The following is a 24,925-nucleotide window of genomic DNA, read 5'->3' as shown; positions in this document are numbered from 1 at the left end:
AAAAAATAAAAACTTCCACGTCAGAAAGACCGACAGCGGAGATGTTGCCGGAATAAAATAACCCTTACGCAACTCCACTTAGAATTGAGGGTAAAGGGTCAAATCAAGAATTATGGCCTTAAGACAAATTATTCAGAGGTCAAAACCCATCTTCCGGGCACCCTGAAAATCTCTCTTCTCTATGTTACACCTTTTGGGATTAGCTATAGGCCAACATTTTATTAGCATGAAATATCAGTTTTGAGCAATTTCTTCTATCATGGAAATTTTGTCAATTGAATTTCAAGTGCAAAAAGGATTAAAGGGAGCTTAAAATGACTGTGTTCATCACTGCAGCACACTCCAATCACAGTGGACGGTTTGACACCTGTCAGAATTGACTGATGATTTTTTTCTGAGCCGCTGATTCATTGCCCTGTTTCAGTAATTAGCTGTAATTCATGTCAAACCAAAACACGAGGCCAGTGAAAACAATCTCCAACGGATGTGCTGCTCTCATATCACGTCCGGCTGTCTTTGACAATGTTTGAATGAAAGCTGGTGTTCTTTTAGAGTGACGTTGCTCTGGAGTTTTTTTTTTTTTTTTTTTTCCTGTCCAGGCTGATGGCTTGTCACTGCAGCCCTCGGCTATCCCTACGAATGGGTGACTACAATAGACTCAGCAGACAGGAAAGACTGGCCTGCCCAGTGGCCCCCTTTCTCCCCCATACAGACAATAATGTAACGACCCAGTTGTACAATCAGCAGCACATTGATCTCAGGGCCTGTCTAGCCTTGAGCACATTTATTAGCCACTGATCATGGAAGTCCTTCCTTCACTAGTCACCAGCGAGACCACAGGAAACGGCAATACATTTGTTCTCTTTGGAAAGAAATGATCTAGTTATTGCACCGAATGTGGCCAAGGGACATAAAGACTTAATGACAAGAGGGTGACAGAATGTCAAGTCTTTAAAAGCGTGAATAAATCTTAGGGCTCTCGAGGGAGTCTTTGTATTCCTTCTTTTTTTCCTTACTGTTCTTTTTCCCCGTCATATTTTTTTTTTGTTGCATAATTTATTTCCGAGGAGAATAAAAAAAAATCTAAAAGTATTTCTCTCTAGGGTGCGCCCTTCCGATTTGCTTTTGCTTAATGGAATTGTTTGGGAGTTTTCTTTTTTTTGTTGGCCGGTTGCGATAAAGAAGGTAGACACACGCCTGTGAGTGTGTTTTAGGGGAGATGTGTGTGTATGTGTGTGTGTGCGTGCGTGTGCATGCGTGCAGAGTGCGTGTGTGTGTTTGTGTGTCAGAGAGAGAGAGAGAGAGAAAGAGAGCGAGAGAGAGAAAGAAAGAGATGGCCTGGGTGTGAATGTGTGCACATGGTCCATGATTACATTACCTTTGTGGAGCACATCAACCATTCATGCAAGAGGAACCACAGGCGAGATGAGAAATGGGTACCGTGTGCTCGCAGGCAGCAGAAAGTGACATTGAACGTTCATATACAAGCTGAAAATCTCATGCTTAGCCGATATGCATCTTAAGGGGGAAAAAATGGGCGTGCATCATTTTTATCTTCACACCTCCCCCTCCACCCTACCCTCTCCTTGCCTTTCTTTGACCAGGGTGTCACTGAGAATAATGGCAGGACGGGGCCTGATAAATGAGAGCTGATAAATCAGTATCGTGAACACAGACAGAAGAATATCTGCTGAAACAGAGGGAGGGCCATTGGAGAGATATCTGACTGCAGTCGGTGAGGACACAGGGAGCTGTAGATCAAGGCTGGGTGTTGGTGAGATCGCCGCGCCAAAAAAAAGAAAGAAAAAAGACTCAAGTGCAGGTCCCTTCCACCTCTCGTGGCTGAAGCAATCCAAACAAATTGATCTGATATTATACTTAGTGGGCAACGAGGTAGAAATGAAATGTATGGATTCTACGCCAAGTGACTAGGTCCACACACACACACACACATGCATTAAATGCTGCAAAAGTGCCCCGTGTGTGCGCACTCTGTCATCCGGCCTGCTTACTTATTCATTCCAAGGTAGCGTGCAGGGGCTGGGAAACCATAAGAAATATGCTCTTGCATGCTGCAGGGCCAGAATTTTCTATCGATAGCCAGGGTAGCATCCATCTTCCAAAAGTCCACCAAAGGTCAGACGCAGCATAACTTAGAGGCTGGTTTGCATCGGATTCTAGTCTGCATTCTGCATGTTTACCAGCAGTCCCCCCCACGGAGGCTGGGTGGCTCAACACTGTGACACTTGTTCAGCCGTCCAGACACGCACACACACACCCACACACACACACACACACACATGAATGCATAAAAAAACACACACACACACACACACACACACACACACACACACACACACACACACACACACACACACACACACACACACAAACTAAGGAGCTGAGGATGGCCGTCTTGTAAATCTGCGTTGGTGAGGGGGTGTTGGTGAAAGCATTGTTTCACAGTCAATAAAAGGGGCCCAGGGGTGCTTGTAAGAACAGCAATATGCAGCCATTTTCCAAAGAGAACATCCTGGGAGTACACAGTAGTTACAAGTTGAGTTCCTCCTCTTGTTCGGAGATAGTGCCCAGCACATATTGCAGTTTCTAATGGAAAAAGATATGGAGTCGCTGGAATGCAATGTGTGCATGAGAGCAAGGATTTGCTCCGGGATATACAACAAAGTCCACAATGCTAACAAGCAAACGATAGCAGGTTCATTATTTATTTATGGCTTTGTGTTCCTGAGGTGTTTGCTTTTCTTTTTTTCCAAACTTGCATTTTGTATGTCAAAGACACTCACAATAGACAGATGAAAACCAATGGCATTCCCATCCAACTTAATTAGCTTTGCAAATAATTTCCTGCATATTAGAATAAGAAAAAAAAATCCCCCTTCCCATTACTATTTTTATCCATTCACCAGCTAGCTAAAAGGTGCAAATGAGATGCTATTTTTGAGCAATTATTTCACCCATCCTTCCATATGGCAAATCAATGATGAAAAAAATGCTTCTCACACAATCGTCATTCCAATTACAGCTCGGTCTGTCAATGTCAATGAATATAACCCCCCCGCATACATTGTCCTTTAATTTGCCATACATCCTGACAGAAGCAGCAGCAACCCCTGTTTCCCTTGCATTGTTAAACAGCCTCCAACGCTACATGTCTATAAACGGCACGTACAGATGGCTATGTTTTGGGTGTGGCTAAACTACAGAGCTTTTATGTCGCGGGCTCTTTAAGATTGACGGCTTTCCTTGGGGGATAATCCATGTTGTGAAATTGAAGTGCAGCGCTGGAATATCAATTTTTTTCTTCTCCCGCCTCTGCTGAGGGTTAAAAAATGAAAAAGAACTCGACTGCTTGGCGGATATGAACCCGTTGGTGTAATCCGAACATCAAGAAGACAATGCGGTGGGGTGGGAGAGCAGGTAAAGGTGGGGAAACGGCAGCCCCAGGAAGTGGACAAATGTACACTGTAGCAGCATGCTGCAACTTTAAAGCTATTCATCTTTTGGGATAGTGTGACGTTTTGGGGAAAAGCTTCTTTTTTTTCTGGCGGAGGGTAAGAAGAAAAGATCAATGCCACACTCCAATCGGCAGACCGTCAGCTTGCTGGCTGTAGCTGTTAAAAAGAGTGAAATAGCTTCCCTGTCTCCATTGGGACATTACGGAATTCACCAAAGTATTTCCACCCAAAGCATTTCTAAAGCTAATTAACATGCAGTGACAAATGCTTCAGCTAAGAAATAAACCAGCAACTAATTTGTTAGAAACAGGCAAACATTTTCTGTGGTCAGTGCTATTAGGCTAACTTTTGGCGGTCTTTTATTACCATATCTTCATTCTGCGCCAGGCTAGTTGTTTCCCCACTTTTTTATGGACTTCGTGCCAACCTTAGCTAACCCTCCCCCTGCTGGCTGAAACTTTATATTTAATGGACAGACATGAAAGTAGTATCGATCTTTGTCTCCATCTCTCCACCAGGAAGCAAAAAAATTAATTAAAAATTGAATTTCCCAAAATGTCAAAGTATTCCTTTAATGTTGTGAAAGCATTCCTCTTAAAGTAGGCCTACGTCCTGCTTGGCTGCACAGTTGTTAACGTTGGGCACGTCTAAGCTGCAAAAAGTATTTGATGAAGCCCTTTCTTGAGATGTTCAGCCACTTACCACATCAATGCCTGGCTGAGATCAAAGCAGAGAAACTAGTTAGGCAAAGGTTTAAGTGGCTTCTATTAGAGCTGAAAAAAAAACATTGAATCCAGCTGTGATTTTTAGCAAAACAAATTTGACTCATTTGCAGTTGAAAAAACACATCGAGGTCAGTGACGCCTAATCCAAATGGGCGTCGTCAGAATTTCGTGTTGCTCCTGGCGAACACAGTGCGTATCTAGGCACACTCTGAGCGAATTCTGATACGCACCAGACGAGGTTGATAAAAAAAATAAGTACTTTGTAAGAATAACTTCCTAGCCTCGTGCATGGAGGATGTAAGAACTACCGGTGTTCTTAAGAGGAACAGGATGTGGAACTGATTAACAGCGAGCAGCGACACTGATTACACCGGCTGAAAAACAAAAGGCCTGTACCGGTTCACTGCTTGTATTATAATAGACATTCATTGCCTTTTTTATTTTTATTTTTTTGAGGGCTACGAAGAAGAAGAAGAAAAAAAAAACTTGCTCCTGTCTAATATAGTGGAATTAATAAGCCATGTCCCCATCTATTCAGCTGGGTGCCAGAGGTGGCTCTGTGAATTCCAAGTCCCAAAGGTAACAGAGTAGAGAGAGAGAGAGAGAGAGAGAGAGAGAGAGAGAGAGAGAGAGAGAGAGAGAGAGAGAGAGAGAGAGAGAGAGAGAGAGAGAGAGAGAGAGAGAGAGAGAGAGAGAGAGAGAGAGAGAGAGAGGGGAAAGGAAGGGCAGGTGAAGGCTAAATGGCATCATCTAAATACGCCGAACGCGCGACAGCTGAACAGATCGTTACCGCATGCCACCACCACCGTGTACAGTACAGTACACACACACACACATACGTCACTTTCATCTTCACCCTTCCATGTCCCAGGTGTGTATATATATATATATACATTGGCACCCTAGGGACAGTTTTTGGAGGCGTTCTTCCTTTTAAGGTCAAGCCAATCTGACCTACAGTACAAATCCCTAATAGCACACAGGTGCTGAATGGATTTTGGCATTTCCCTGAGCTTTTGTCCTTGACTTGATTTGGGAGAGATAGTGTTACAGAAAAAGCTTTTTGTTATGCTTCTTAGCGTGCAAGTTACATAACCTACGATCTGCAGCCTTTTGCTTGAACACAATGTGTGCAAACAACAGATAAATAACGACTATGAATGATTTATTCTCCCCTTTGGTAGGATATTGTGCAATTAACTTTTTTTTGTTTGTTTGTTTAAAGCCATTGTCCTTTGAGATGGATTGCACAATTCACAATCTAATTAAGCCTCTGCAACAATGCTGAGTTAGAGCAAAAGCAAATAAATAAAGAGGCGGTTTTAGCTCCAAAATTAGCATTTTATTTGGATGGTTGGGGTCAGAGATGTTTAATAATTTTTTCTCAAGAACACATGGTCATCCACAAGGCTTAAGTCCAAAACCTTTCCCAGTCTTAAAGCTGATTCAGTAATTAGTGCCTAGCATGTCAACCCAGTTCCCACCCTCCCCATCCCACCTTTTTGGTACAAATTCAACAGTTGTGCTGACAAGATCACTACTTTTAGATTTTTCTTTTATACAAAAAACTCTCTTAACTTCTACACATTTAATGTCACCCAGATTTTTATTTATTTTTTCACTTTGTAAATAAATTTGGGAAACAACACTTTTGTCATTTTGTTGTCATGAAAAGATAGAAACATGCAAAAAACTTGAATTTGTAGTCCAAATTATACATTTACAAGTTTGGAACCTTTTGCACTTCTTCATAATACTACATCGAAAGAAAAAGATAAAAGAAAAAAAAAACATTATGTACACACATCTTTTTACAGTGAAGCAAAACTTGAAAATATCAGATGATGACTAAGGCGAATGAAGTGTACATAGATTAGACCAGAACAGATTTTTTTTGTTGTTTTTGTGAAATACTACATCACTTCAGAAAAAAAAGAAAAACAAATCTGCTACAAAAGTATGATTCATAACTCCCTTTATTTGCAACCAGCTGCATAATTTTTTTTTTTTTTGTGAAAAAGTCTAGAAGTCTAGCGTACTGTACAGTGCTGCTCTTAGTTGTTTTTCTTTCCATCCTAGCTAATCCAAGCTAACAGATGATCCTTCATTTCTTCGTCTTCATTGCAGTCTATTTAAATAATCTTCAACAAACAGGAGCATTGTGTAACCAAAGAAAAAAAGCATGTAGAAGCATACCAGAGTGTTACATACTGTTTGAAATCACTCCAAAAGTCAGTACCATTAAAGCCTTGAACATAAAACTAATCGTTTAGATCCCAAAAAATGTACAAAAAGGCACATTATATCCCAGTGCTTCTGTACTGTGAAATTCAAGTGTAACTGAGCGCATTCAATATCAACAATCCAAGTGGTGACAGTCCACCAGTGTTGTCTCCCACATCCTCCATAACTGGACCCACAGCCTATGTCAAAAGCTTTCAACAAGCATATGTATGCGTAGACTACAACAATAAGCCTAGGTTGGTTTGTTTTGTTTTTTGAAAAACTTTTTCGGAATCAATGTTTATTTTAATTTTTTTGTTTCTTTTCTTGTCACAGTTCCGTCACTCTTCTCAGGGAATATCAAGAAGCTGTCCATTGTCCATCAAACAGGAAACCTTTTTTTCCTTTTTCGTCTTTTTTTTCTCCACAATGTAATTTTTCATCTCTTCATTCTTTCGATTGGTGGGGGGGGGGGGGAGAGGGGGGGTTTGGCTGTTAAAGTCCTTAGTCGTCGCTTCCGCCGTACATGTCTGCCAGTTTTCTAAAGCGAGGGCCCCAGTCGCTGAGGTAATCGTAGTCCTGGTCGCCCCCGCTGCTGGAGGAGTTGAGGGAGCTGAGGGAGCCCGCCGTGGAGCCGCTGCCCTCGTAGTCAAACACTAGCAGGGAGTCGTAGGGAGGAGCGGTGGGGTCGTTGTCTGCTGCCTTCAGTCCCTATACAGAGGAGAGAGGGGGGGGGGGGGGGAAATAAAACCAGGCTTAGATGAAGGAAATTAAGCCACGTCTGCTGCACACCCAAGACTGTCTGCAGTAAGGAGAGAGAGCCACATCAACACAACTGCCTCCCCTCCCCTCCCCTCCCTCCCCTCCCCCCTTCTACTGCAGCACACGAGCACGGGCTAATCTGTCTTAAAACCCAGTCTGTGGTTCAAACCGCCACTCGTTCAGGAAATAAGATTAATCGGGCTCTGGTGTTCCTGCGGTGGTTTCTTTTCCTCTTGTGTTGTGGTTCTCGGACTTCTCGGGATGTTTTCTGGGAATGCACTAGGATTATCTGGTTCTTGATCAAAAGCCAAGATTGAGGCATGACCAGCCAGCGGACGAGCATCATCTAGAATCATAACCCCCCCCCCCCCCTCCCCTTCCCCCACTGACCCCTTTAGCAAGACCGCTCTCTATCTCTCCCTCTCTCTCTTTCTCTCTTCAAGGACTATTTGGCAGGCGGTACAACTATGGCACTGACACTTTGTGATCTATTATCTAGAAACTAATATCTTTGATTTATCAATTTTTATCAGGCTCCTGCTGAAACGAGGCAGGGAAGAGGAGCACATGTGTTATTATCGTGGTGCTGTTGATTGGGGTGGTTCTATTTTGAAGATTGTGCTCGACATTCCCAGAAATCCGCACGGTGTCACGAGCGTTCCTCATGGATCGCTATTGATTTTTAGCCCCTTCCCTTAACGGGACTCAAGAGACTTGATGGATTGCTAATCTAGGAGTTGAGATGCGCTTCGGCCATGAACCACTCTAGATCCAAGCCTGTTTTTTTCTCCCTCTTATTAGATGAGGTATACCACCCCAACGAATAATAAATGAATTAACAGAAGTGACGTGACACCACACCGAGAAACGAGGCCTCCGCTCATCGGGAACTTGTCTAAGACTTATAGTATCCTCTGTGCTGCCATTGTAGTGCTGAAATGCTCTGAAATAAAAAGATGGATTGAAATAAAGTGCCCAGGCACTTAGCGATTATTTTCCACTTGTTAGCTTTCGTGAAGTATTAGGGCTTAGGGGCCGGTGGTGCTGATAATTCGGTGAGAAATATGACGGATGGATCGTTTATTACAATTACAACTATAATGGCTCTGCTAGTTATAGACCCCCCCCCCCTTCCCCCCATCTAAGACCAAAACCTCCCTGGCAGTTTCATCTGTCTAGTCTATCACAGAACTCATGGCACGTAATTTCATTATCGAGTCATCCACTGTGCTGGAGACAATCGCCATTCTCGGTGGAATGGTGAGCCGTCATTACTTTTTTTATTTGGAGTCAGTCTGTCCTGCTGATAACAAAAGACGTGTGTAATAAAACCCACTGGCATTTCTATTCAAGAGACAACCTTGCAATGCCGGTGACTGAAACGAGGCGCCGTGCAAAACATTAAAGACAATCATACAAGCTTTTGTGGCACTGCGTCCACCTGTGACCAACAGAGGTTATGTGTAGTTGGTCCTGATGTATCTAATGTTACAACCCCCCAGTACTGGGAACAAACCAGGAGCTGACTAATAGACCGTTTGTTTGTCTGACTGTGAAGTTAAGGTCTTTATGCTAAAACCTACGCCTTGTTTTTTTTTGTCCCTCTAATTTAATTAAGAGCCACAAGCTCCTGGGGGCGTGTGCACATTACAGATCAGACCCCCTCCCTCCCTCCCTCCCTCCCTCACTCCATCCCTCTCTGTCTCCCCGCTCCTCTGGCAGCCAGCCCCTTATCAGTTGGGTCAGATTCCGATGGAGCTAGCTACCATGACTGAGCATTAGCGACATTCAAATCTGGGGACTAAAAACAGATAAACGTTCGCCCTTCCTTTTGCAACGAGCGTTTTTTTTCTGGGTCAGGACTGCTCAGTCTTAAAAACGCTATTAAAAAGGTCTTGAGAGAATATTAAAACAACTGGTCTGATGAAAGATGGTGTGCACTGGGAATCCTGCTCTTTATCGAGCAGTGCAAAAACATTAAACTTCACTTAATGTCGGCCCGTTTCGACAAGTGTATTAGGGCGCATTCGTGAGACGCAGCAAGAGTGAAAATTAGGAGGGGGGGGGAATGAGGTGAAAGGATCTGAGAGATGGATGGTCGCGCAGCAGAGCTGAAAGATCAAGTTCTAATCTAAAAACATGGGCGCCATCCAAAAACTAGGAGAGAGCTCCATTTGTAATGCAGTGAAACTCTTGTCTGTTGGAGCTTGTAAAAAATACATGACTGCTCTTTTCATTTTACATTCTCCCTTCATGCTGCAGTCAATGATGGCCTCGGGGCAAACAGGGGCGCTGCGAACGGCGCACTCCAATAGAAAGCCAATGCATTGCCTCTCATCTCCTATTTCTATGCTGACACATCTATAACTGTTCTTTGGTGGAAAAGTGAGGAGAAAAACAATTATATCTAAGCGAGTTAGCATCATATAGTATTCGGGCTTTATGCATGTCTGACCTCATATATGTGAGATGAGAAAAGTTTCTACTTTCTGCTGGGGGGAAAAGATGAAAACAATTCTGAAAAACAAACAAAAAAGACAATCGATTCAATCTAAAGTAATCTTTGTTTTTCGCTCCACTACAAGGCACTGCACCAACGCCTAATGCTGAATCGTATGAAACAAATTGTTTATTCAGATACAAGTTGATTATAAGAAAGTCATCGAGCTTGAAAATGAAATTCTGGAGCTTTGTGACAGCACTGATCCTTTTCATTTCAGCTCTCTCCCCCCACCCCCCTTGGGATTTGATTACACCGTGGCAACACAACCATCGCATTTAAAAAAATAATAATTTTGTTGACTCGTGCTGCGTGCTCCGGCCGCATGGGGAGCTTACCTCGTTAATGAAGTCTCCGATGTCTCCAGGGTGGGGTGCTGCTGACCTCATGGGGTATTGGGGCTCCGGGTGGAGGGGACGCTCGTCTAGACGGCGGATTCCCACCGGCTTGATGGCATCAGGCTCTATCGTGTCCGGCTGCTGGAGTTGACTCAGGTCGTAATCCTGGGGAACACATAAGAGACAGATGGGAGTTAGCTGAGCAGCGTGACAAGAGCCCAGACCCAAGTGTGCATATGTGTGCATGCGTGTGTGTGTGTGTGTGTGTGTGTGTGTTTTTATACATGCATCAGGAGCAAGAGAAGTTCAACTGAGGGGAGAAGAATTTAAAGTTAGAATAGAGCAGGAAAGAGTTGAGAGGAACACGTGGGCAGCTTTAATCTTCTTGTCTGTGAAGCACAAGCCCAGGGACAATTTGACACATAAAAAGAGAGGCAGCGCTGAGGGGGTCCAAGCCGAGGACCACATCATACGCTGCAAGAGTGTTTGTACTTGTGCGCGCCGTGCTGCAGGAAGGAGGATGTGCAGGCGACTGTTTTGCTCTAATCAATGCCCAGACACGGGATGGTGGATATGCATAAGCCCATTGCTAATCCTATTAACATTACCAAGGCAACCTGAATGGCTCGCACTTTGTGCAAAGTCATGGGCAAAGGGAAGTTAAGAGGAGAACAGGGGGAGGGGGGTGGAGAGAAAAGGAGTTTGGAGAGTACTGGTGTGCTGTGAAGAGCAGAGCTGAGCTGAATGACTGGATGGTATCACGGTGACAGCAGATATGATAGAGGGAAAAAAACACCATTTGAGAATCAGGGTGTGTGCCTAATAAGCGTGCATGATGGATTGTCCCCTCTTTAGAAAAGATTTTCAGTAATCCATCCATCTCTAATATCCCCCCCTTCAAATTTGTCTTTGCTCAGCTGCACATATACCTACTGTGAAGACAGCTTCTTGCATGCACACTGACTCCCAGGGGGAAAAAAAGAGGCTGCACGTGCTCCAATGTTAAAATAAACATGAGAATAAATATAAACCCTCTGATGTACAAACAACCGAGGTGTACTAGCAGGACTAAGCGCGCGGGCACTTGACAAACACCTACTCGACTCCACACTAACCAGTATCATCGCAAATCAACACACACATTGATTATTCATGTGTAATTTGATTTCATGGGGGATGACAGTAAACCACCCGCGGCTAGCTGGAGAAATACCGCGGTCATCGCAATAACACCAGCCCATTATATTTGGTCTATTTCAGTCTCCTGTTTGACCTTCTCTGAGGGGTCAGGAGCTAGTGACAGGAATGACAACAGAGACGTATAATGGCTAAACTAGGCAGGACGCTCTAATGACATACCAGCCTCCCCCCCCCCTTCAGGGGATCCACTCCTAACGCATACATTGGGTTGGGTGAAATGGCTGCCCCGAGCACTCATGACCCACATTCAGACGTTGGGAGACTGAACCCGGCTCAGCCTCTCACACACCGATCTACTGTGAGACTTGAGCTGAGCTATTTCAAAAGACGACCAAGTTCATTATTTTCTTTTTTGCCAGAATTCCTACCGATAATAATATTGTCCCCACTTGTTCAATTCTTGAATCTGGGACAGCAGCAACATCACTAAAATAATTCCAAAAACTGTTTTTCAATTTTCATTTCATGTCCGTTCAACATAATAACAGAGCCAAAAGCTGGTTATCGTAGCTTAGCTGAAAACATAGGTGCTAAGACGATTTTGTAACTTTTAGACGGTCCCAGGCTAGGTGTTTACCCCCTTTTTTCCCCACTCTATGTGCTTAGTTAACTTCTTACTGACCTTATCCTCTAACACTTGATTAGAAGCCGAATAAGTGTTTTTCTCAACACTTTAAACTATTCCATTAATTCCGACTGCTCATGTTTCTTGTTCTGGTGTCGCTGTGATCTCAAATCTCAGCAATTACTTCCTTTGTGCAAAAATAAGCTCCAAATTGCAATAAAGCTGAATAGTCTAAGATAAGAGATGGTACAGTTCCTCTGACACGCTAAACTTGTCTTTACCTCCGGTGAAGCACATACATGAAGCACTTGTTCTATCTGCATAAACAGGCCTGATTCGTGTCGTTTCTCTCACCGCATGGGATTGAAAAAACAAATCAACACATTTTGCAAAGCACGCCTCCAATGCCTCACGCCGTCTGAGGTTAATGTGCATCACATTATTTTGAGGTCATGTGAAGATGCGGATGACTCATCACTGTTTTGCATATATCTTTACACCTGGGAAAAACTGTGAGCGACAACGTCTCAATTCAGTGTCGTTTTGGGGAATTATTTCTACCATGTGCCTGAGAGCCTGATGAGCTGTCTGCCGTTGATGAAATGAGCGCTTCACAAACCAATACAAACCAGAAGCAATGGTGGCAGCAGCAACTAAAATCATATACTCCGGGAGCGCCCGAAGGTCTGACACTTCAATTTCCTCCTCAGTGGGAGATAGGGAGAACAGAGGTTGGCATTATACAGATCACATCGCTTGGAAAGAAAAGGGCCATTTTTTACCCAATGCGGACTCCCTCGATTTCTGCAGACAAGACCAATTTTCTCTTGGCACTCTGCCCATCCTCTACGCCACAAAACATTGAAGCTTCTTTCCCCTCAATACATTCCTGCACCCACTGTTTTGACTTTAAGGGGTGTTATATTTATATCATGTTTCTTTTTCAACACGCTCTGGTTCCAAAAGTTGGTGAATTTTGTGTCTGAAAATGAGGATGTGAATACACAAGAGGCTGTACACTCCCTCATGCCTAATGGCTGGCTGATGCGTAATGGTTTTCTTCCAGTCATATTGTTACCTTGGACAGAGCTTCATTATTGTGCCACAGCAGATGTCTATCTCCAAATGACATCAGCTTACCAATTACAAGCCTCCGAGGCTAATTTGGCAGTGTGCTGGGTCAAATCGGGGTCTGCCTGCTTCCTGCTAATACCTCATCCACTGCAGCAGTTCAGCCAGCAGCAAAAGGAAATAGTCCATTTGGTACACTTTTTTTATGTAATGGTTCCTTTTCCGCTAACAAGGGGTCATTAGGGGCAATTGAATTTGTGTCTTTGTATACCTGAGCAGTGCACAAGGGATAAGGAGATGTGACTTTATCGAGGCCTGTGGCAGTGCATTTCTATTGTATGCATGCGATGATTGTGTGCGGGAACCAGTTCCAGTCGAGGAAACTTTTCCAATATTTTTCAGAACAGATTGGATCAGAATGTGTTTGCCGTATTGATTTCAGATTTCGATATCCAGCTCCATTTTCCAGGAGAAGGATAATACATCCGGTGTAACTCCTAATTGTGAATGACTGTATGAATGTGAGGTATAACTTGGAGCAGCATAATGCGCAGCATTGACACTAGAAAGAATGCATATAGTGTATGTATACACTTGCAGAAAGTGTATAGGTGGTCCTCTGTATCCTTGCTGCTGCATACTGTGGATGTGTCCTGAATTTTTCTCCCTAACAAAGACCACACACTGGCCTCATGTCACCCAATTATAAACACTGTGCAGCTGCATGGTGTGTTGGTCTGAGTCTACAAATAATACAATGACCAAATTCCTCTACTGAATCCACAATAACACTTTTTCTGATGCCCAAATTCCCTTTTTTATAATTGACCAAATGCCGTGGGAGTCGTCAAATCTTCAATGCTGTGTAAACAGAGTATGCTGTGCAAGAACTAAACAAATTATGGTCTGTGTCCCAAACCAATGGGAAAAGCAGACAGAAATGTTTCAATTTAAAATAACCAAACCTGTCCTCACTTTAGTTATGAACATACAGGACACCTTCTCATGGCTTTTAAAAAGGTGCACTATGTAACTTTGAGTGTTTCAGAGAAGTGGACATTTTAGGTTGGTATAGGTATCTTCTCATTACTTTTTTAAAGCTCCCATATTATACACTTTTCGGTTCTATTATACACCATATTATATGGTCTTAGTGGTCCCTAATACTAATAACTTTCAGATAATTTATTGTACTATGCTGATGTTCAGCTAATCTCACAATGGCCTATTTTTTTAAAAGAGCTGCAGCTCCCCTCGTAAATATACAATCTTTGAGCTCCCCCCGCCCCCTGTCCGGAAGCGAAGCCAGATACGCCTCGCCCTCTGTCTGTCAGGGCCGTGGACCAATAAGAAATAGGGGTGTGGGCTGCACAGTGGAAGCTTCTGGCTTTCCAGTTTGTGAGGTCAGAAACGAGGAGAATTCTGACTGGAGTATATTGAGGGGGAGGGGTGGGGGTTTCAGAAAGGGGGAGAGTGAGAAAAGGAGAGATTGTTATTTTTTAAATATTTTGGCAGTCTCTAGGCACACCGTGGACCCATGGATATGTTAGAACACATTTAAAAAGTGCATTTAGCACAATATGTGACCTTTAACAAACTTGCCTCACAAGAAAATTGGATCCCTGGAACACTGAAGTAAGAAAACTACCATTACAGTTGGGCCCGTAGTTTTGTTTACAAACATATTTTTGTATTATATTTGGTCCCACGTGCCTCAAAATTATTTTGTTTTGATTCATGATGATGGGATGATCAAATACTACGAAATGTAGGGAACATGTGTTTTGTAAACTAACTGCAGGCGATGCAAATGTAAACAACGCCCCTCCCACAAAATTGCATAGTGCACTTTTAAAATAACTTGCATGGTTTCCAACATGATTCTTACCTGATCCTCCTCTCCTCCACCTTCCTCGTCGTACTTGAGAATGTTGTCTCTCACATCATCCTCTGGATCGATGAGAAGCTGCTTGGCCTGACGTTCCTTATCACGACGCTTCATCCACACCACAAACATCAGCACGAGAACTGATTGACGGAGAGAGGGAGAGAGAGAAAGAGAGAGAGCGATAGAGAGACAGACAGAGAGAGAGAGAGAGAGAGAGAGAGAGAGAGAGAGAGAGAGAGAGAGAGAGGGATAGAGATCTCATATTACAAAAACATAATAAGTGTAATCTGATCCGATGTTTTAGAGCTTGGATGGGGGCCTGATCAAGGCTATCTTTTTAGTAATCCTACAGTAATCTAGTCGTATCTCGGATAATGTTTAGCTGTCTTTTTTTATAATCCCTGCGTGTGTCGGTATGTGATGTGCCGTTTGAGAGAGTCACACTGGAGGAGACACTCACTGAGGAGGATGATGATGCAGAGCAGGATGGAGATGATGGCGCCGGTGCCCAGACCGGCAGCCATGATGTGCTGCTGGTCGGTGCAGTCTCCGTTAATGTCACACTGGCACACCTTGATCCGCAGATAGGAGACGTTGGCCATGGGCAGGTTGCCGGAGTCTGTGATTTTGATGGGGATGTCATAGAGTCCAGTCTCTAGGAAGCCAATCCTCAGGCTCATCTGGGCATAGTCACCTGAGAGAAGACAGAAAGAGTGGGTCCCTGTCAGTGCTCATACAGAAACTAAGTTGCTCTATGTGTTAACAATGATATTTCCTGTTTCTTTTTTGCTTGTTTTTTTTTCTACAGAGGAATCTTTCATTAGTGGATTAAAATCACTTAATAGTCGTTTGTAAAGACCGTGTTCACTTTATGATTACACCCCTATTACCACAGGCATGGATTCGTACCTGGAAGTTGCATCAGCATCTAATCCAAAACATGGTTCAGGATTTAGATTTGGAGCTTATGAATTTACTGAATACCTTCTGAAAATAATGCTGCTTAGGCAAAATTCCCAGCAGTGATAATCCAAATGCCATTATCCTATCAAGACATATTAACAGCATTTCAAAATCACACTATCTAAGAGCTAACACACAACAAATGAGTTTTTCTTCCACCCATGTTTTTAGTTCTTATTAGCATAAACAATTACGGACCGTCTGGTAATGTTAATATAATATTCCACCTGACCCGCCTCCTACATTGTGTTATTTTACACATTGTTCAGGGAGGATCACACATCAAAGTCTCCAGTTTTAATTACCAGACACCAGGCTACTGAATTTTATACTTGTAAGATTTTTTTGTTGTTGATGTTTTGCAGTTTTCGAAAAAATGTCCTCAGATGATCATGAATTACATGAAACAGCAAACAAGACCATCAGTGCAAAGAATGCTACTTCTGTACAGTTATTATTAATGCCCAGGAACAACAGCTGGTGTCGCACAAACACTACCGCTTTTGTCCAAAGGGGGTGCAAGAATAAACAAGCTGAAAGTTCTTAAAAAATAAATGCCAGTGTTTGAAAAAAAAATGCATCAAATGAAGTTTAGTATATTATATATTAGCACACAAATATGAATCTAACTGGGGGTAACTGATGGGAAATTCTGTGTATATGCAGGGTCTTACCGCTGATTCTTGTGATGGTCCAGTTTCCTTTAACATCTTTGGGCCGGTCAGCTAACTCAAAGGCAAACGGCCCGGCATTGGGGTTCAGGTCTTCGTCAAGTGCAGTGATGTTGATGGCGTTTGGCTCTGGCTTTTGACATATCTCTGCCTCTTGGGGCATCACTCTGGGAGCGTTGTCGTTGATATCCAGCAGGTGGATCTGGAGAGTACCTGTACCACTTGCTGGAGGTACACCTGCATGAAATAAGACACACACTACTCAGTACATACATATTTATGGGGAATGTTTTTCTCCACAGATTTACATATGGTCAGAAATATATGCTTTTGAAATGTCATCTCTCATGTTGCAGTCATTATGCAATGGACAGAAAAAGTAAGTAAAGCATGGAGTCTGTTTTGTTTTGGTTCACATGGTATACTAAGCAGACATTTACTCCAGTGGGAGAAGACCCATCCAAACTGCATACTGATCTGAAAATCTAATCTCAAGTGAGGAGGTGGACAGAAAGGGAGATATCAGAACATTTGTGTGTGTGTGTGTGTGTGTGTGTGTGTGTGTGTGTGTGTGTGTGTGTGTGTGTCTTAAAGATCGTCTTCCTGATGAAGGACACGGGATGGGAATACTAAAGCACACAAACAGAGCCCAGTGTCGCTCCTCTCAGGCTCCTCTATGTATTCACTCAGCTAAGAGGCTTTTTTACCATTCAGGCCACGCTCAAAGGAGCTAGTCATCCAATCCTGACCCATTAATGCTCAGAAACCTCTTTATTGGTAGAGTTTTTAAGCCTATTGGCCTAAGCTATGCTCCGCGGAACAGGGTAAACCTGAACAGAGGTAAATCCCACCAGTGCACGGGAAGAGGTGATCACATCCACATGCAGCATGGTTCCGGGTTTGCGCACACATTAACCTTCGAATGCGGCATTCAGTGTCCTAGACACGCTAAATGTGCTTGGTACAAGGTTAACTTTCAAGCGCGGACGGATGATGTCTTTTCATCTTTAACTGGGAGAGTTTTTTCTAAACTGATTTGGTGTGTTTTTGCACTGCTTTCGGGTGAAAAGGTAGTCAAAGTGATGGTAGGTGGAAGAATTGACCTTTGAGAGGCAGGCTACATTAGACATCCGCTAGGGCTTCCTTTAGAAAAGGCGCCATTATCTCCTCCTGAATGCTCTAGCAATAATGGCCTGGAATAGAGTGCTTGTGTAACAGCCTCGCTAAAACACCTAGACCCTGTAACCAAAGTATTTCTGGCAAAATGCACTACCACTTGAAATGGTTACGTACCGCTGTCAGAAGCCATGAACGTTGCATTGTACAAACTGTTCCTCACAAAAGGCGACTCTCTGTCCAAAATGGCAATTGTTGAGATACGACCAGTGTTGGGGTCAATCCTCAGCCAGTTGGCTGGGTCTGACAGTTTGGAGTATCTGTGGGAAGAAACAAAGAAATGATGAGGGTTTACACAGTGACTCATAATCCTTACTATTCGCTTTAAGCTGAATATTCAAGTCAAAGGCTATCTGCAGGTTCCCTTTTTTAAGAAGCGAGAAAGCTCTAAAAAAAGTATTTATTTTGTTTTCCGTAGAAGAAAGTTGTGTTGGTTTATTGACTCTGTGTTTTCCAGTTTGGCATTTCTTTTGAAAAATGTTTTTGTTTTTATTTGTTTACGCAGAATAAATATTTTAGACGTCATGCATTTTACATCATTAATCTAACTTTTGGGAACAGCCTCACAGCGGGAGAGCAAACTGGCTTGTTGTTATCAGGAGCTCAAACTAATTTGTAGGACAAACCGTGGAATTACAAAGCTAGCTTATTTTTACATGGGCTGCATCCAGAGAGATAAACTCTTTCACAGCCAAACAGCTGTGAGGCAAGACGTTGAGATGATGAAAAAGGGGGGAAAAATAAGGTTCAACAAGATTGAGAAGGACACACGCTGGCTGCATACTGTTATTTGAGCAGGAATGATGCAGAAAGACATCTGAGTCTATCATGTTACACACACATAGTCCTGTATTATTAATGTTGTTGGGAATTATTTTAGCTAAACATGTGATTGAATGAAAACATTTAAAATTGCCTTGCCTAAAAAAAAAGTAAACAAAACAACCATGTTTGCAAGATGTTAAAGGGAGAACAGGAAATGTAGGAAATCAACTACTGTATTCTGGGAGGAATTGTTTTTTTTATTTGATTCACGCGCGGACACGCGAGTAACGTTACATACGCGACCGCGAGAGAGAGAGAGCGAGAGACAGAAAAAAAAGGGTATACGACCTTATCTGCACCTCTAAACATCCCGACCAATTTGTTTATTCACTTTAAGTCGAATCATAGTGGTCTATGACCAAGCAATCACTGAATAAAAAACACAGGAAGTTTAAAGCTCCTGACTCCTGCCACCACAACTGTCAACACTACAGTGCAACTGCCTATCCACCCAGCTCCTTGACATAAATAAATCATGCCCTTACATTTAATGCTATCAGAAGGTGTGTCCTATCAACACCATTTACAACGGGTTATTTTTATTTTGACATATTTATTTTATTCTTATTTTTATTATTAAAAATATGTTTCACTTATTTAGCCTATTTCTATTCTCCCTGTTTTCAGTTCAATTAGGCCTTTGTTTTAAGTCCAAAGTCATAGTGTTATTAGAAAAAAAACCTTAAAAAAGTAAAATAAATGCATAATGTTCTTAAATCAATGATTACCTGTCTTTAATAATCGTGATAACACAATGTGATTACTAAAAATAATCATGATTATGATTGTTTCTTTCTTCTTGCAATTTCCATGGTTTAGATAAATTAGAAACAATTAAAGTATTAAATAGGTAGGCCCAGTCATTATTAGTATGTTGACTTCATATCTACAGGTTGTTTATTGTGATTTCATAAGTGTCAGTGAGCTCCATGGTTACGCAGTGATTGACAGGCAGACTGAAATGCTCTTGAGCTGGACAGAAACTCCCCTCTCCCAACCCCACACCCTCTTAAAATACATAAACCGTTTGCCTTTACTGTTGCACATAGTCGCGACTCCAAAAAAAGTCGGTCGCGTACTGACCCCCCAAAGGCTCATTCTGAGCCAGGAAAAACCCTGGTTTAACTTCCAATCAGAAAGTGCTCAGCCTCCATGATTTCACTGTAAAAATCTACCTGATGCTCTGCTGCATGAAGCGATCCGGGTCCTGTGCAGTGAAGGTGGTCAGCGCTGACTCGGCTGCCACTCCCTCCTCCAGTTTAATCAGTTTGGGGTTGGGCTCAAAGTAGGGACTCTCGTTGACATCTATCACTCGGATGGAGACGGTAGCGGTGGATTGACGAGGGGAGTGGATGCCCCTGGCCAGGGGAACCTCGTTCTTGGCCTCCACCGTCAGCACATACGTCCTACTGATTTCATAGTCGATAGGCTGGGGAACATGGTAAGAGAAGAGAATATAGGAGTCACACATCAAAATGCAGGATGAATTCAAACAAAAGAAAATCGCGTTAAATTTTTCGGTTATGTGGAACTATGGAGAAAGAATCGAAAAAAATAATCAAAGCTTTTTCTTCCTCATGCCTGAGAAATGTTATTGTGAAAGCTCACAATGGGACAGTGGGACGAGATAAAGAGAATTTTTCCTTTTATGGTCAGTTGAAGGATACAGTACGAGAGCTGGCGTAAGAGTTGCACAACCAGCCAATTTACTTTCCTTTCTGCCTTTAACACATAATTCAAGCAGAGAATTTGCTAGCAGTACTCTTACACCTTACCACTCACCATAGTCAGGAAGTGTATTTTATTTTTAAAGTAATGTATTTGACATTTTTGATTCAGTGATCTTCAACTGTATCAGTACTAGTCTTCTTTTAATTGTTTGAGTTGGACTGTTGGATTATTAACACTCTGTATCAACAGGGAACACCTTTCACTTGTATCAAATTCAATGTATGTTATGAAAATACACTTAACATATTCTCACTTCTAGATATTTATGCAGATTCAACCAACCCCCAAACCTGTCAGTATAGCACACACACATACATACATATACAATGTGTCTCTCCACGGGGATTTTAAAAAGGTGTGAAGTTTGATGAGGTGGCCTTACCTTGACGACCGTTACCAGGCCCTCGTTAGTGGTGGGATCAGTGGGCACGGAGAACCTGCCGGTGGGGTCGCCCCCGGTGATTTTGTAGACGGCGTTCCAGGCCAGCGTGTTGGGCTGGTCCTTGTCAGTCACCGTCAAGTTGGCCACAATGACATTCACGCGGTTTTCAGGCACCTCGCCGAAGAACTGCATGAATAAACCATGAATGTACAGAACAGCCGAGCCGTTAGTGATACTGCTGTGGCAAGCAGAAATATACACAGAGCCCCGGCCTCGCACACTGCACAGCGGGACCAATTCTTTTGGTAAATAGACATCTAAAAAGGTAACTCATCATGTCGTCATGGTCATCTCATTCCCCTGTCCTCCCCTGATAGCACAACGGCAGCATTGCAAATTTGAGTGATTCACGGCCACAGTTAAGTGCCTCTTTCACTCGGGGCAGACATCCCCAGTAGTTGCATGTGTCAACATTTGGAGGGGAATATAACGCTTTACGCATGGCTGGCTTACTTATATATATCTGTATGGCGGTGGAAGTGCTGGGGCAAGCAGTACTAGGTAAGTGAGCAGAAGTGCCGGTTGAGTGCATGTATCCACAGTCGGGTGAAATTGGGGTCCTAGTGTGGTGCTTTCCTATCTCTAAGATTGCTGTGTTGATGATGTCTCAGTATTCCAGTTTGTTTCTTACCGTCTCAGCAGTAAACTCTGGTGGATTGTCATTGACGTCGGTGACTCGGATGACAGCGGTGGCCGTGTTGGAGAGGCCGTACATGGGGTTGCCCTCCATGTCAGTGGCCTGTATGATCAGGGTGTACTGAGGCACTTTCTGGAAGGGAAAAGGGAAGACAAGGAATAGCAGGATTGAAACCCAATTATTTGACCTTTGAACAGTGTAACAATCGATAATGTAGCTATGTTTGGCGATTATTGATTTGTTTGCTGACTTTTCAGTTCATTAGGTAAACCTGTGTAATCTAATGCAATTCAATACAATACCCGAGACATAATATCTCAACTTTAACTTTAGGGTGCTTTTTAGAAAAGTGTTTATTGGTTATGTTGTTTTGAACTCCATTATATTGGAGTTTTATAAAGATGGGATTCATTTCTGGATTATTGTTTTAGATGGCAATAGACTAAACTGGTAACTCAGTGTACATCAGTATTAATGCCTTCAACTAAACTGAAATAAATCTGAACTGGCTAGCTTTCCGAATTATGATGACTAATGGCGGCATTTTATATAAATCCAATATATTCTCTATGGCCTATGTGGGTTTGCGAATTGCGTGCGAAACACCGCCACAAAGCTAACAAATGACTCTTTTCACATTAAAAGCCACTCAGGTGACGGACCAGTTGCTAGGTAATGAGAGTCGGGAAAATTACTTTCATGGTGGCAACTGGCGGACATAAAATGGAGGCCCCAGGGCGGAAGTGATTGAGCAGCCACCTATCCAGATTGCCCTCCCTAGAATTGCACCAACTGGCTCCAGCTTTCTGTATTATTTTTTTCATTTTCTCAAACGGCCATGCCATCCAATTAAATGACAGAGTGTTAACATTTACAGCAAAGGCAAGAGAGAAAGAGAGAGAGAGAGAGAGAGAGAGAGAGAGAGAGAGAGAGAGAGAGAGAGAGAGAAGGAAAATGAAAGTAAAGCTTCTGCTTGAAAAAGGGAGAAAGACAGAGAAGGCGAGGATGAGGGAAGGGAACCATTTAGCTGCTCAGTGATGCACGCTGCCTCCTTGTAGGAGTAAATAAGTGTGAAACAGCCAAGTCTATTTCTATTTCCCATTTAGTCGGTAATCAGCTAAATTCACTTTGGCTCATTAGTTCGTAGACAGTTGGGATATTAGCAAATATACTCAAGCTGTGTCTTTGTCATCATGTTTAAAAGGGGAAAAAATGCACAGCCCATTTATATAAACATAGAAATTGATAGGTTGTTATGCATTCACAGCAGGTGGCAAATGCAAAACAAAAAATAAATAATCAAAGAATAGCCTTGCTAAGGAAAGGCCCATTTAAATGCTGATGAGGTCATTATATTATAAGTGTACATTCACAAACACTATATAGAGAGTGAAATGGGAACAGCATTATGGTGTCTGAAACCAATAGAAAGAAAGCTGGGCCATAATCCGATATACCAGAGGGGAAAAAAATTAAAGAGAGAGAATGAAAGGCCACAAAGACGAGAGAAGTCGCGTCAAATACCTCTCTGTCCAGGCCTGCAGCCACTGTAATGATGCCTCCGGTTTGATTGTTGATGGTGAACATATTGGAGGTCGGACTCTCGGGATTCTGAGACAAGATCTTATAACGAAGCATGCCGTTGGCTGTTTTGGGATCATCTTTGTCAACAGACGTCACGGTCATAACAAATGTTCCTACGAGACAAAAAGACAAAAGATACAGATCCTTTCACGTCATGTATTTCCTTTTATCATTGGCAATCAAAATTCATCACAAATAGAAATAGAACAATATCAAACACTACAAAATGTATAGCTTTGTAATACAGACAACCAAATGAATGTTCTTTTTTTGTGATCTTTAAATACTACTGATGGCTTTAATACAGCAGAAGGGAAGTCTAAGTGGCCCTCCCCAGGAAAATCATCAATGCTGTTTGATTTGCTAACACTACAGGAAGCCATGAAGCCAGGGGCTCAGACTACCATCGATGGGTTGCTCATACAGTGTGATGTGGTGTTTGGCTTTGTGTGGTTTATTACCTGGCTTGGAACCCTCTGGAACACTGCCGTTCCAGATCTGATGAGTGAACTCCGGTCTGTTGTCGTTCATGTCGATCACATTGATCACAATGTCAATAGGGTTTTCCACTTGGTTGCCGTTCAGGTCCACTGCGTGAGCTCGCAGCTGGAGGAGAAACACATCTTGACTTTAGAACGGTTAAAACAAAAGTGTTGATGACTCTCAACAGCATAAACAATATATTGAAACCAAACTGAACTGCTGTCATAATGAAACCACCAATAGAATGACAAACAGCTCAGAAATATCTCTTTATTCAGACGAGCGTGACCAAGACAGGAATTCTGTTTCTTTTATATAAAGAACATGTTTTTCCCACAACTAACTGTAGCACGTGCAGAGGAAACAAATGATTACATTTAGTCCTAATAGGGTTGACAACAACACAAGCCTTTTGGCTGCCTTTGTATGGTTGCCTCGTGACACAGATTCCCCCCTGAATGTATTCAGCTCTGTTGCCTACACTGGGTCAGCACAACTTCATAAAAAAAAAACTCTGATCTGCTGCAAGTGCAGTGTCAATTATTGAGTTATACTGCATGATACAGTGTCAAGTGCATACAGTAAAGTTATAAGTAAAAAATTAAGGAAATAGGACATCAGTGATGTTCTCAACAATACTGAGCGGCTCCTCTATTGCTCCAAGAGCTACAGTTCACAAGCAGCTTAAATTGAACCAGTATGGAAATCTGTAACACATTACTTTCATTGTGAAAGTATTTCATGGCCTTTAAAGATCAGGTAAGTACACTCGAGTAGGTAAACATGTTGAAGTCCAGTCAAGTCCATTTCATTTGTAGAGCCCAATATCAAAACATTCCTTCAGGGGGCTTTACATTCTGTACAGCTTAGGAAAAACTCTATCCTGAGACCCTAGATTCAGATTAAGGAAATACTCTCATCCAAAAAACCTTTTAACAGGGGGGAAAAGGAAGAAAACTCGAGAAGTCTATAATTTCATTTATACTACATCCTTGCTTGATGCCTGCCACTTTGTGTTATATGAAGATACATATATAGCATTTAAAAACCAAGCTATATCATTTAAAAAACATTGGAATGTTACCGGAGAACCACTAATAAATAAAGCAAAAACATCACATTCAATCCGTTAAATTCTCAGACGGATAAGTCAGACGTTTGAAGACCGAGCGCAGCCTTCGCCTAGTCTGGGGAGACTGTTCGGGCTTCACGTGACCCTTGAGCACATGCCATCTGGCAGGAATGTAAAGCCCCGCAACAGAGAAGACATTTCTCTTCTTGATAAAGCAGTGCTGGAAACACTGTTAGCAAAGGTTAACGATATAATTTAAAAGTTAAAGTTATTGTGTCTGACTCACATGGAAGTTGTTGATATGCTCTCGATCCAGGGGCTTGTTGACAGACAGCTCTCCAGAGATGGGGTCGATGATGAAGATGCCAGTGGGGGGCTGGTCAGCACCAGGGCCCGTCACACTGTACCGAAGGGAGCGGTTTTTGTCATTGTCCGACCGAATCTGTGGGTGAACAGACGTGTTAATGAAAGCCCTAAACAATGCTAACTACATTCTCATATTGTGTCTGAAAAACAGACTTTTTTTTCTTTTCTTTACATTGAAAAGTTTACATTTGGGATGTGTGTAGTGTTTATATATTGGCTGATGCAGA

At 42.6% G+C, this 24,925-nt stretch overlaps 1 protein-coding gene across 1 annotated transcript in view; it reads right to left on the bottom strand.

Moving 5' to 3' along the window:
- Positions 1 to 5,704: 5,704 nt before the first annotated feature.
- Positions 5,705 to 24,925, bottom strand: part of cdh2 (cadherin 2, type 1, N-cadherin (neuronal)) — a 63,379-nt gene continuing 44,158 nt past the window's right edge. The window contains exons 5-16 of the mRNA XM_080034486.1: positions 24,619 to 24,774; positions 23,239 to 23,383; positions 22,718 to 22,890; positions 21,188 to 21,325; positions 20,497 to 20,682; positions 19,559 to 19,812; positions 17,676 to 17,818; positions 16,386 to 16,619; positions 15,209 to 15,442; positions 14,749 to 14,888; positions 10,025 to 10,189; positions 5,705 to 7,135 (exon numbers count right to left, since the gene is read on the bottom strand). Coding sequence (XP_079890612.1) covers positions 6,929 to 7,135; positions 10,025 to 10,189; positions 14,749 to 14,888; positions 15,209 to 15,442; positions 16,386 to 16,619; positions 17,676 to 17,818; positions 19,559 to 19,812; positions 20,497 to 20,682; positions 21,188 to 21,325; positions 22,718 to 22,890; positions 23,239 to 23,383; positions 24,619 to 24,774 — 2,175 coding nt within the window. The 3' untranslated portion in view covers positions 5,705 to 6,928. The remainder of the gene's footprint in view (positions 7,136 to 10,024; positions 10,190 to 14,748; positions 14,889 to 15,208; positions 15,443 to 16,385; positions 16,620 to 17,675; positions 17,819 to 19,558; positions 19,813 to 20,496; positions 20,683 to 21,187; positions 21,326 to 22,717; positions 22,891 to 23,238; positions 23,384 to 24,618; positions 24,775 to 24,925) is intronic.

Source organism: Ammodytes marinus (genome assembly GCF_949987685.1).
Source record: "Ammodytes marinus genome assembly, chromosome: 9".
Lineage (NCBI taxonomy): Eukaryota > Metazoa > Chordata > Actinopteri > Uranoscopiformes > Ammodytidae > Ammodytes > Ammodytes marinus.
Note: the sequence above shows the minus strand (reverse complement) of the source record. Positions and strands in the feature narration are given on the sequence as shown.